Source organism: Saccopteryx leptura, chromosome 3, assembly GCF_036850995.1.
Source record: "Saccopteryx leptura isolate mSacLep1 chromosome 3, mSacLep1_pri_phased_curated, whole genome shotgun sequence".
NCBI classification, from domain to species: domain Eukaryota; kingdom Metazoa; phylum Chordata; class Mammalia; order Chiroptera; family Emballonuridae; genus Saccopteryx; species Saccopteryx leptura.
Window position 1 is genome coordinate 63,735,240 of NC_089505.1, and position 13,407 is coordinate 63,748,646.

The 13,407-nt window shown below is 51.0% G+C and overlaps 1 protein-coding gene across 2 annotated transcripts; it reads right to left on the minus strand.

Annotated features, from left to right (window-relative positions):
• Positions 1 to 15: 15 nt before the first annotated feature.
• On the minus strand, positions 16 to 11,802 carry GPR4 (G protein-coupled receptor 4). 2 transcript variants are annotated; one of them, XM_066373776.1, is made up of 3 exons: positions 11,702 to 11,802; positions 10,646 to 10,735; positions 16 to 3,228 (listed from the first exon to the last, which is right to left on the minus strand). In XM_066373776.1, exon 3 carries the CDS (start codon positions 2,388 to 2,390, stop codon positions 1,293 to 1,295), a length of 1,098 nt encoding a protein of 365 aa, XP_066229873.1. In that variant the 5' UTR covers positions 2,391 to 3,228; positions 10,646 to 10,735; positions 11,702 to 11,802; the 3' UTR covers positions 16 to 1,292. The 2 variants fall into 2 exon arrangements, with proteins under 2 accessions (XP_066229873.1, XP_066229874.1); XM_066373777.1 differs by lacking the exon at positions 10,646 to 10,735 and having other exon boundaries at positions 11,702 to 11,758.
• Positions 11,803 to 13,407: the final 1,605 nt, after the last annotated feature.

Sequence of the window (13,407 nt, forward strand, 5' to 3'; positions counted from 1 at the left end):
TCCCCTATTCTGTTCCCCACTCAGCAGCCTGCAGGATCCTGTTAACATTAGAGTCAAATCATAGCCCTCCCCTTGATTTCAGAATAAAAGGCAAAGTCCTCACCAGGACTTTAAAATCCCTGAAAGATAGGCCTCTGTCCCCTCGCAAGTCTCAACTTCCATTCCTGTCACCCTCTGTTTGCTCTAGTTACACCACTGTATTTACTGTGCTTCAAACTTCAGGCTTTGTACTTGCTGTTCCCTTTACCTGCAATGCCCTTCCCCCTGACAGCCACAGGACTGACCCCGTCACCTCCTTCAGGTCTTTGTTCAAATGCCACCTTCTCAGTAAGCCCTCCCTGACCTCATCTAGATCAGACTCCACATCACTCTGTCCCTTCATTCGGCTTCATTTTTACCCAATATACTTATTGATTCCAAACATTCTATTTATTTTGATTTACTTATTTATTGTGACTCCCATGATGGTGGCATCTGGGCTGTCCTGGTCATTGTTGTGTCCCCAGCCCTGGCCCGCACAGGCCAGACAGTCGGTACAAGTGAATCTGTTGACCAAGTGAATAAATATCACTCTATCTATCCCAAGCCCCCCTCCCAGCTGCCCTGCTCTCACCCTCCAGCCAGTCTGCCTTGGCTGTCCTTCACTTGGGTTTGGACATTCTCCCCCTTCTTCCCCTGTCCTGATTTGGAGAAGACTGTTTATTTAAAACCTCAGAATCACTCTGTGCTGCTTACTCTCCCCTATGTGATGGGGGCTTCCCAAGAGCAAAAGCGATCGCTCCACACTCAGTGAACTTCTCCTTCCATCTTCCCTTGAGTCACCATCTTTTACTCCTTTGTTGGAAAAAATCCTAACTTTCCTCTCTTTTTGTCTTTACTTTCTGGAAACTTAATTTCCTTGTTCCCTCCTCCAGGAAGCCCACCCTTTTCCCCAAATTTGATCAGATGTCATTTTGCATTCCTCCAGACCCAGGCCTCTCCTGAGCCCTGCCCACTCAGGGTCATCACTGTCCAGGGACAAATCTGTGTCCCACACTGGGAGCCTGTGAGGGTAGAGCCGGGTCTGTCATTCATCACTGTTCTGTCACTTCAACACTGAATTGTAGAGGGGTCATGGTGGAGGAGGACAGTTAACCGGTGACATCCCAACCTTGCTCTTTTCCTATTTTCTTATACAGTATACTTATGAATAGTAACACAGCCTATTTACATACAACTTGCATACAATGGACCAAAAGGGAGGGAGTGTGGGATGAGATTTGGGAACCGAGGGGCTCTGTGTGATTTGTGGTTCATTGTGCCAGTGGCAGCATCTTCAGCTGCACCTGATCCTCCTGCGAGGGCGGAGCTGCCACCCAGCCAGCTACCACGGCCTTGGCAGTGCTGTTCCTCTTGGAAGTGAGAGGGGTATCCAGGGTAATAGAGGCGTTGGCCATCTCCTGGGGCTTGTCACTAGCCAGGAAGTGCAGCAGGTGGTGTAGGGCCTTGGCCACGTCACTGCGAGCACCCTCGTTGACGAGGCAGTAAAGGATGGGGTCAGCCACACAGTTGAGACTGGTGAAGGCCAGCGAGCTGTGGTACGCGGAGAAGACACTCTCCTCAAAGCCACAGTCCCAGGGGCGGCCCAGGTAGACAGCACTGCGGGAAAGCAGGAGCACGTGGTAGGGCGCAAAGCAGAACAGCACGATGGCAATGAGGCTCAGGGCCAGCCGCTTGATCTTGGCCTTCTCCTGGCGCTCGGTGGACACGCTACCCCGCACAGCCCGCAGGATCCCCCGGTAGGACAGCAGCATGAGGGCCCATGGAAACAGGAAGCCCACAAAGACCCGGTAGAGATTCATCCAGGCCACCCAGCCCTCCATGGGGAACTTCTCAAAGCAGAAGGTATGGTTGTAGCGATCGCGGAAGAGCTCATCATGGAACAGGGGTGCCGAGTTGGCGCCCAGCTCTGTGGCCCAGACCACGGAGCTCACGGCCACGGCTGTCTTAACCCGGCGCAGGCGGGCGAACCGTAGTGGGTGGGCCACGGCCAGGTAGCGATCCACTGAGATGCAGCAGAGGAAGGCGATGCTGATGTAGATGTTGGTATAGAAGATGAACCCGAAAAGCTTGCAGGAGCCAGGGCCGTGGATCCAGTTGTCGTGGTGCAGGAAGTAGTCGACCCACAGCGGTAGCGTGCAGATGTACAGCAGGTCGGCAATGCTGAGGTTCATCAGGTACACGCCCAGCTCGTTGCGTTGCCGTACCTGGCGGTAGGCGGCCCACAGAGCCAGGCAGTTGGTGGGAAGCCCCACGCCAATGACGAAGATGTAGAGGGAAGGCGGGAAGAGGTGGTCCATGCGTGAGTCCACGTGACAGCCTTCCCCTGTGCGATTGCCCATTCTCAGCATTGGAGCTTCCACGTGCTTCCCCTTGCCCACGGGGGCTGTGCGGCCACAGGGAGCGGGAAGCCATCGGGCCCCCTGAGCCCCCTCCTTGGAGGCTCAGGGGATCATGGTGAGAGGCAGTCCACGGGGAGAAGATGAGGGCGACTATGAATTGTGGGTCAGGCTGGACAAGAAAGGGTGGGACTTGAGGACGAAAAGTTGGAGGAAGGACAGAATTACCACAGGAGGGAGGTTTGGGGGTGGGGGTGGAATGAACGAAGAGTTTTGTCAAGGAGATGTTTCTAGGCCCAATCAGTGTAAATAAGGGAGTAATCGGGTAACATAAAACTTGGTTGAGGCAAGGGTTTACAGAGATGAAGGCATCAACAGGCAGCGGTGAGCGGGAGGTGCCCTACAGGATGAAGGGAGTAAGTGTGTCTGCTGAAGTAATGGTGGGTGGAATGTACTAGAAGACACAGGAAATATACAAGATAGTGTTGAGACAGGAAAGACTACAATGAGGGAGTGTTGAAAGGACCAGGCAATGTGGGTAGGGGTGCTGTCATTTCCTAGAACCCCAGTAAGAAATGAGGAAATAAGTAAGGTAACCACTGAAAGGAAGATGATAGAAAAGGAGGTGTCCTGGGGTAGGGGGAGCGCACAGGGAGGAAGGCCTCAGTCTGGGAAATGTGGGAAGGTATTATAGGAAACAGGAAGGAGGTGAGTAAGGGCTAGATCAGAGGATTGTAGATGGAGGGGGCAATTTGAAGGGAGCAGGGGAGGGCGCCGGCCGGTCCTGCTGGGGCTGAGCAGCTGAGATGAGGTGGCCGCTCCTCACAGTTCAGAGTTGACTTTGCAATGCCTGTGGGGAGAGAGGATTGCAGTGAGGGGGGTCGTGGCCTGCCCCCTTCTCCCACACCCATTGCTGTAACTCCCAGAGGACACCCAGACAATGCCTAATTGAGCCGCATTCTAGACAACCAATCTCTGGAAACACAGATTTGAGGTGCCGGATATATTTTTTCCCTAACAGATGTTAAAATAATGACCTAACTTAAATTTTAGAACTTTCTTCCAGAAACCACGTAACACTGGCACAAGAGTCATAGCACACTTTGGGAAACGTTGGACTAGGTTAATGGTATCATTTCACAGACAGGGAGGAGGCTCCCAGAGAGGCTGGGTCACTCCACTCAAGGACGCACAGCAAGGCGGTGATGGCACCAGAACTGGAACCAGGACCAGCCCCCCTCACCTAACCCAGGGTATTCCATTCTTGAGTCCTACTACACAGTAAACTTTGTTCTAAGCACTTTTATGGGTATTGACTTATTAAAATGTCAAGAACCCCATGAGGAAAGTACTGTTTATTCCTTCTATTTGACAAACTGAGGCACAGAGCCATCCAGAGACCTGTCCAAGGTCCTGATGACGGGAGAGGGGAAATCTCAGCTCTAGCCCCCTTTATACCAGCCTGTGTTTCAGTTTCCACTCAAAAGTAACGGAATAGAAAGAGGTCTGCGATCAGGTAGTGGCACAGTGGATAGAGCATTGGCCTGGGACCCTGAGGACCCAGGTTCGAAACCTGAAAGTCACTGGCTTGAGCAAGGGATTACTGGCTTGATTGGAGCCCCAGGTCAAGGCACATATGAGAAAGCAATCAATGATCAACTAAGGCACCGCAACTATGAGTTGATGTTTCGCATCTCTCTCCCTTCCTATTTCCCTGTCCCTGTCTGTCCCACCCCCACTGTCTCTCCTTAAAAAAAAGAAAGAAAGTGCTAACCAGGTGGTGGCACAGTGGATACAGCATCAGACTGGGATGTGGAAGGACCAGGGTTTGATACCCCAAGGTCGCCAGCTTGAGCGCGGGCTCATCTGGTTTGAGCAAAGCTCACCAGCTTGGACTCAAGGTCGCTGGCTTGAGCAAGGGGTCACTCGGTCTGCTGAAGGCCCGCAGTCAAGGCACATATGAGAAAGCAATCAATGAACAACTAAGATGTCGCAACGAAAAACTGATGATTGATGCTTCTCATCTCTTTGTTCCTGTCTATCTGTCCCTATCTATCCCTCTCTCTGACTCTCTCTGTGTCCCTGTAAAAAAAAAAGAAAGAGGTTCTGGTCTGACAGCAGGGGCTGGGCACCATAGCTTCAGAGGGCTGGCAGGAAGGGATGACAGCAGGGCTGCTGGATCTGATCAAGGTCAGAGAGCAAGGGGGAGCCCTGGGGCCAAGCACCTGCAGTCTCCTCCCTCAGGGACCACACCCTTCATTGCTTCCTTGTGATTTTCCTGTCACCTCCTTGGTCCTGGGAAGACCTGCAAGCACAGGGCACAGGACAGTCATGGACCGAGCCCCTCACCATGGTCATCCTGGGCGAGAAGAGAGTGCAGCCTGAATCAGAAACATCTTCAGAAGCCACTACACCTCCAGTGGTTTGCACAGGTTTAATTTTATTGGCTTGAAAAGAATAAGATCTTAACTGAAAACCCCATCTACAACAATGAAAAAAAAAACTGTGCTCTAGATGAAATAAGGTGGCAGGGCAGGGGAGCATCTCTGAAGAATTCCCAGGACACACGTTGAAAACCACTGGTTGAGTCAGTTGGACAGATGAAGAAACTGAGGCCAAGAGAGAGGAAAGGATGAGCCCAAAGTCACAGAGCAGGTCCTTGGAAACCTCCCAAACACCTGAGTATCCTTCTATGGAAAACTCCTCTAGTTCTCCCCACTTTCACAATGAATCTTTTTTTCTATTAAGTGAGAGGCAGGAAGGCAGAGAAACAGACTCCCACATGTGCCCCAATCGGGATCCCCCCAGCAAGCCCTATACCAGGCAATGCTCTGCCCATCTGGGGCTGGGGCTCTGTTGCTTGGCAACCGAACTATTTTCGCCCGAGGCAAGGCCATAGAGCCATCCTCAGAGTGGGCCAATTTGCTCGAACCATTCCAACCATGGTTGCAGGAGGGGAAGAGAGAGAGAGAGAGGACACAAAGAGGGGGGGAGGGGTAGAGAGGCAGATGGACACTTCTCCTGTGTGCCCTCACCAGGAATCAAACCTTGGGCTTCCACACACTGCCAGGCCGATGCTCCACCACTGAGCCAACCAGCCAGGGTCCACAATGTATCTTGAATCTGTGCATGTCTTCTGCCAAACCCTACTCTGCGTCGCCATGATGACTCCTCACTGCTTTCTTGGATGTCATTCTGTCCTGCACCTCACTTCTCATACTGCATCCAGAAAGATCTTTCCAACATGGAAATAAGCTCTGGTTAATTCTCTGCTTGAAACCCTCTGGTGGTTTCCCAAAGGACTTGGGGTAAAATACCAACTCCTTGCCCCAGGTGACAAGATGCTGCCTGACTTTCTTGCCCACTGCCCCTTCCCTACATGAGTGGGCTCAAGGCCAGTGACCTTAATTACAGCCTCAAAACTTGTGCCACCTGACCAGGCAGTGGTGTAGTGAATAAAATGTCAGACTGGGACTCAGAGGACCCAGGTTCGAAACCCCAAGTTCGCCTGCTTAAGCATGGGCTCCTCTGGCTTGAACACAGGCTCACCACCTTAAGCGGAGGGTTGCTGGCTTGAGCGTGGGATCATAGACATGACCCCATGGTCGCTGGCTTGAGCCCAAAATCACTAGCTTAAAGTCCATTGTCGCTGGCTTGAGTAAGGGGTCACTCGCTCTGCTGTAGTCCCACACCCCTGGTCAAGGCACATATGAGAAAACAATCAATGAACAACTAGGGTGCTGCAACAAAGAATTGGTGCTTCTCATTTCTCTCCCTTCCTGTCTGTCTGCCCCTATCTGTCCCTCTCTCTGTCCTTGTCACAAAACAAACAAACAAACAAACAAACAAAAACAAAACTTGTGCCCCTCCCATGCCCTCCACCTGGACCGTTCTTCCTTCAGCTCTTGTTCACCTCCTTCACTTCCTCAGGGTAGCCCTTCCTACCCAGTCTCCACATCACCTTGTGTCTTGCTTTTGTCTGTACAGAGTGGAAGTTGAGGAAGGCAGGGACCTTGTGTTGATTGTTGTATCCCCAGCACACAGTAGGTGCTCAGTAAACGACTGTAGACTGAAGGAACACACATTGGCCAGTCCGTCCCCCAACACAGGCTCCCTCTCTGTTTGAGGTGGCACCGTGTACTCTGCGGGGTCCCAGAGGTGGAGGTGGTAAAAAGGCGGGATCTATTCACTACAGAACTGACTTTGAAAGGTCAGGACTGAGTCCTGCTTAGCAAGTCCTACCCCCGGGGGGTCCTCAGCCACAGAGCACCTGCCCCACCTCAAACTCAGACAGAGGCTCCTGGATCCTGTGAAGTAATAGTGCAATCCAGTGCCTGCCTCCAAATAGGAACCCCCACACCCAGACCTAGTCACTCAAAACCCCTCTAAAGAGCATCTCTCCTCTCTTTCTCTGCTCTCTGTCTCTAGTTCCTTTTTAAATTTTTTTTATTTTATTTTTTTACAGAGACAGAGAGTGAGTCAGAGAGAGGGATAGACAGGGACAGACAGAAACGGAGATGAGAAGCATCAATCATTAGTTGTTGGTTTTTTTTCATTGCGCGTTGCAACACCTTAGTTGTTCATTGATTGCTTTTTCATGTGTGCCTTGACCGTGGGCCTTCAGCAGACCGAGTAACCCCTTGCTCGAGCCAGCGACCTTGGGTTCAAGCTGGCGACTGCGGGGTCTCGAACCTGGGTCCTCTGTATCCCAGTCCGACGCTCTATCCACTGCGCCACCGCCTGGTCAGGCCCTTTTTTAAAATTTTTATTTGATTGACTTGAGAGAAAGAGAGAGAAACAGCAATTTGTTGTTCCACTTATTTATGCACTCATTGGTTGATTTTTTTTTTTATTTATTCATTTTTAGAGAGGACAGAGAGAGGGAGAGAGAGAGACAGAGAGAGAGAGAAAGGGGGAGGAGCTGGAAGCATCAACTCCCATATGTACCTTGACCAGGCAAGCCCAGGGTTTCGAACCGGCGACCTCAGCATTTCCAGGTCGACGTTTTATCCACTGCGCCACCACAGGTCAGGCCATTGGTTGATTCTTGTATGTGCCCTGACCAGGGATCGAACCGGCAACCTTGGTGCAACTGTGGCATATCGGAACAGTGCTCTAGCCAACTGAGCTACCTGGTCAGGGCTCTCTTTCCTTTTGTAACATTGAGAGAGATACTTCTTTTTCAGGAATTTCATTTTCTCCTTCTTATAAAGCAGAGGAGCACAACTTTTATACTGGTCACATCACAGACACAAAAATCCTTGTTAATATCATCGATATATTATTAAACAGTAATTTTTATTCCACAGACACTGGACAGCTGAGACTAGACAACAGTTTGTAGTGGGAGGAGGCCCCCAGAGCTGGGATTTCCCTTTGCCCACTCTCTGGAGACCACCCAGGTTCAGCTGAGGCTGAATCAGACACACAGGCAGGAGACTCATTTCTGGCAGCCGGAGGAAATACACTTCCCTTTGCTAATTTCCTCAAGAGGGAACCAGCTGGATGCTCACCCTTCCTCCTCCCACCCCTCGTCAGCCCACCTGTTTCTAGAAGTGCTGGGCATGGGGGAGGAGCACTCAGACAACCCTCTCGTTTTTCCCTCCCTTGAGATCTGCCACCATGGAGCCCTCAAAAGACAGCACAGAACATCAGACTCTTAGAACTCCACAATGCAGCAGGCCTGTGTGTGACAACTGGGGGCGCAAGGCTATTTCTGACCCTTTCCTGATACAGATGGGTAAACTGAGGCCCAGAGGGGCTAGACAGTTCTCTAAGTCCATGTAATGTGCCAGGACTAGGAAGATTTGTTCCTTTTTTTCCTTCCATTGATTTGAGGGAGAGAAAGCAAGGAAGGGGGAAAGAGGGAGAGAAATGGAGAGAGAGGGAGAGAGAGAGGGGAAGGGAGAGAAGCATCAATTTGTTTCACTTAGTTGTTCCATTTTCAGTTGTGCACTCATTAGTTGCTTCTCGTCTGTACCCTGACCTGGGATCAAACCCACCACTTCAGTGCACCGGACGATGCTCTATCCACTGAACAACCCAGCCAAGGCCTGGGCATATTTGTTCTTAACTGAAAGCTTCCCTTCCCTGAATGCTTTCTCTCCACACTCCTTGCACTCCTGTAATTTTCCTCAAGTCTTTCTGGGGTTCTCAAACCCTCTTGAGAATCTGCTGAAAGAGACATGAACTTTCTTCCTATAAAAAACCAAGTGACTTATACTGTCTTGGGCATCTCTCCATCACTTGACTCCCTTGCCCACCCCACCCCCACCCCCGGTGTCAAGACCCTCTTCCGTTGGAATCAAAGTTACCTCCCTTACTCAGGCTTTCTTGGGGATTCAACTCCCAAACCTCAAAGTCCCCACGATAGGCTCCCCTCTCCCACAGGTTCCTCTATTTGGTCCCTGCTGGCCCCTCCCTAGAGGGGCAGGGAAGAGAGATAAGCCCCAGTGCGAATGATAAGGACCAGGACAAAGAGCAGTCAGACCCCAGCTCCCACTTTGTGCCTCAGCTGCTCAGGCCAGATAAGTCCCTAGGTCTGCCAACCGCCCCTAAATCCAGCAAGGATAAAGGGCTGGGGTGGCTGAGGGGGTAAGAGGGAAAGGTGTGCAGCCCCCCACATGCCACCACCCTCTGCTCACTCACCAGCCTCATCCTGGAAGCCTCCAGGTCACTTCGCCCCAATTCCCTCCTCTGTGGGCTCTGGCTCCCCCCTCCCCTGGCTCCCTGCTCCCCCCGCGGCCCCAGGGGACCGGCCAGCTCCGGTCTGTTCATTAGGGGACGAAATGTGATCACGCGCCTCGCTCCCCACCTGGTGCCCTGATGGCAGGCGGAAACCAGGGGACAGTCAGGCCACACTGACCACCCTGCTGGACATCGGTTTCCCCTCTTCTACAAAGTAGGTCCTCATGTCCTCCAATGCCCACCGCACCAGGAAGGGACACCTGGGTCCTTGGACTCTATCCCTCTGATGTTCTAAATTCCAACGTTCTCAGACTCTCAGGTTCTATTGTTAGTCCAGCTCAGGGTTTACTGTTCTATTATTGTAACATTCTAGAGCTTTACCTTTTTCCATTCTATTATTATTATGATCGCAGGCTTCCATGCCCGTACCCAATATTTCAGGAGGCTCACATTCCAAGATTTGAAAGTTCTATTGTTAGAACGTTCTATGATTTTTTTAAAAACATTCTACGACTTTCAAAATCTATTATTAAACTCTCAGTGATTATTATCTTTGTCAAGCAAAAACATGAATGCGTATTTCCCTTTTTTTAATGACAGAATTGGGAACATACTCTATGTACGGTGAGCCCCACTTCCTTTCCCCTTATCTATTCTGTTTCTTAACATTCCAGCAGCCTGAGGTTCTAAGATTATGCAGAATGTTAAGATACTGAGGAATCACCAGTGTAGGGTTAGTTAGTCACCACCACCACCTAGTCCCTAAATTCTCACCCTCTGGGGGTGGGGGCAGGGACTAAGGAGCCCAGGCTGCCTCCCTAGCCCTAGCCCAGAGGGCCTGGCCTCATCCCTCCCCATGGCTCACACCAGCTGAGTTATTATTTGTCTAGACACAAACCAAATTATAGGCCCTGTCCCAGGGGAGCAGTGGGCTTCATAGGGAGGGTCAGGAGACAGAACCAGGAGGGAGTTAATTCCTGTCCCTCCACTTTCTCGCCTCTCTCTCTTTCTTCTCTAAAACTCCTCACCTTCCACCCAACACTCTTGTCCCCTCTCTCTTTTAGAAATATTTTCTCTGCTTCTAAACACTCCCTTTGGGTCACAGCCATTCATACTCACCCTGGCATTCTGCCCTCCTCCCTGTGAAGACCTCCTTCTTCAAATTAATCCGACTTAGTGGAGCAAAACGAGCCAGATCTCTGGATTTGGGCTTCCGTGAAACTAAAGTCCCACCACCCAGCCTGGGGGACTTCTGCTCTTGGGTCTCAGTTTCCCTCGCGGTAAGGTGGAAGCTTGGTCTAGATGGCTTTCAAAGCTCTTTCTAGCTTGCGGCTGTGAATGCTGAAAACTGCCAAGATTCCACCACAAATCTTTTTGGATTGAAGGATTCAAATATCTTGAGACCTTTGACTTGAAGGTTGGAGCATTCCCAGTTCTCCCATCATCCCCACATTCTAGGTTCTTCCATTCAAAGACTTTTCACGTTCAAGGCTCCTTGATTGATTCCCAGAGTTTGGGACCCCATATGGGTCTCTATCATCTGGTCCTAACTGCTTCCCCAGAAAACCTCCCATACTCACCCTGAATCTGAATTTGAGTCCATCCACAGAGGCAGAGCTGATGGGGGCACCTCTTGGTGGGTTCAGGAGGAATGAGGCTGGCGGCGGGTCCTGGAGGGGGCATTGGAAGGTGTGGCCCCCATCATCTCCCTCTGTGCCCCCAAGCAAAACCCCCAGCGGACATCCTGCCTGAATGCACACACACATCCTAGGACCGACACCTCACAGCAACTCCAGAGCTACCTACCCCTCAGCCTGGTTTGGAGGTAGGGGGTGTCCAGTTCAAAGGGGGGGGGATGAGGTCGAGACAGGAAAGAGTTAATGGTGACCCAGCCAAATCCTGGAAGGGAGGAAGTATGAAAGGAAGTCCACCCCCCAGCCAGGAATTCCTGAAATTGGAGGGTGGGGTGGGTGGGACCTCAGGAGCAGCAGGGGGGACCGTGTGAAGAGGGTGCTGGGGTCACAGTGTCACTCAGAGTCCACCTGCCCCAGGTAGCAACCCTACTGATGCCCACCCCACCTCCAAGCAGTGCCTCAGCCCAAGGGAAAGCTCTAGGGTTGGGTGCGGGTTTGGAATGAGAGGATAGGGTCTAAGATACAGAGAAACAGGGAGAGAGACAGAGAGACAGGAAGGGAAAGAGCACAGAGAGGCACACAGACAGAAAGACGCAGAGGTGGAGGCAGAGAGCCACAGAGGTGGAGAGCTCCTCAGGAGTCTGGAGGATAGAGGCAGACAGAGACACAAAGGGAGGGAGAGAGAGAGAGACAGAGATGGACGGAGACAGGCGGAGATACAGAAATAGACACAGAGACATACAGAGATGTAGAGGGAGAGACATACCTAGAGGGAGAGGGCCCGCAGATACAGAGACACCAGAGACAGGCGGAGGGAGAGATGGAGACAGAGCAGAGACAAACTCAACCACGGAGACGTCAGGACAGCCAGCACCAGAGGGGGCGGGGACTAGACGGCGCGGGAGAGCGAGGCAGCCTACCTAGGGACGCAAAGCCCCCGAGAGAAACAGCGCCCCGCGGCGGCCGGACACGCGCACAGACGGGGGAGTGATCAGCACTTACCTGCGCACCGCGCGCGGGACGGGGCGGGTTGCGGTGCTCCTGGCTGCTGCGGGGTCCAAGCTCGACGGTGGCCCAGGGACCCAGCGGCGACTCCTCCCGGCCGAGGCCCCGCCCCGCCCAGGCCCGCCCCCATTAACCCCTCCTTTGTCGATGCCCCCTTAACCCCTTTAAGCCTTCACCCTACTAAAGTCTTCCAGTAGTGGCGAAAGCTCATCTGCTACTGGAACTCCCTTCCCCCACACTTCAGTCCTTCGAAGTCCCCAGCCTGGATGCCCCCAGCTCATTAACCCCTTTGCTTACTCTTCCTCCAACCCCACAACTCTGATTCCATCAGGAGCCCAGCTATGGAAGAAACAAGCTCCCCATTGCTTCTCCTTGAGCGGAGCCATTTCCTCCCTTTGGAGACCCCGAGCCTAAGTCATTAACTTTCTGGTCATTGCATGTGTACACAGGGACACAGCAGAGGGTCCTGTTAAGTTCCCACTCCCAGGGGCAGGGCCACCCCTAGAAGGAGTTTTGGGGCTTGCAATTCCAGCTCTGCCTCTTGGCTAGACCTTAGGCTGGTGACCTCTCTGCCTCATTTCCTCTTCTGTCAATATGGTTACAGCATGGTCCCTTCGTCACTGGGGATGTTATTTTGAGGTGTCAATACTATCAAGTTTGTAAAATATGCCTCCCATGCTCCCATCCTTGTTTTATTCACTTTTCTCCACAGAACTTGTAACCATCTAGTGTTCTATGTATTTCGCCTATTTTTTCTAATTATTTGCCTCCTGACCAGAAGTGTCATTTGTCATTTTTGTGGCTGGTTCAGTGATTGTCGTGTCTGTTGCCTAGACCATAGTGCACATGCTAGGTGTTCGTGCACATTGTGTTCAGGAAGCGAATACATAAATGGTGAGAGCACTCCAAACATATTTGTTTATTTTTGTTATTATCATCACAGATTGCTCATAGGAATTCATTCTTGGTCAAAGCACTTAGAACAGACCTGGTATATAGCACTAAAAAATGGCAGCTCTGGCTCTGGCTCTGGCTGGGTAATTCAGTTGAATAGAGCATCATCCTGACATGCCAAGGTTGTGGGTTTGATCCCCAGTCAGGGCACATACAAGAATCAACCAATGAATGCATGGATAAGTGGAACAATAAATCGATGTTTCTCTCTTTCTCTCTCAAATCAATAAATAATTTTTTTAATGGCAGCGTTTAGGTTTGCAAATTCTTTTTATTTTTTTAATAAAAAGAATGCCCGGATCTTAAGTACAGTGAGTTGTGATGAACAGATACACCCATGTGACTAAGCATCCAAATCAAGATGGGAGAACGTTTCTATCATCACAGAACATTGTTCTTTGCCTCTTTCTAGGCAACACTTACACTCTGCTTCAACCCCCAGGGGCAACTCTGTGCTTACTTTTTTTATGGGAGATTAGTGTTACCTAGTCTAGAACTTCACATAAACGAAGTGATACAGTTCTTGTTGTTTAAGGTAGCTATTATATTACTTCTTGGTCTTTTGACTAAGATCAAGCATAAGGTAGCTATTATGATCATTTGCTATGTGACTTTGGACAAGTGACCACACCTCTCTGAACCATATTACTGCCTTCCTCTCAGGGCTGTTGAGGATAACAGAAAGTGAGAGTTAATCAAGGACCCAAGTGACCCGAAATGCACTCAAGAATACAGGCTTTTTCCTTTTC

Excerpts from the sequence above, each read along its gene's own strand:
- GPR4 (XM_066373776.1), bottom strand. The coding sequence starts at position 2,390 with ATGCTGAGAATGGGCAATCGCACAGGGGAAGGCTGTCACGTGGACTCA.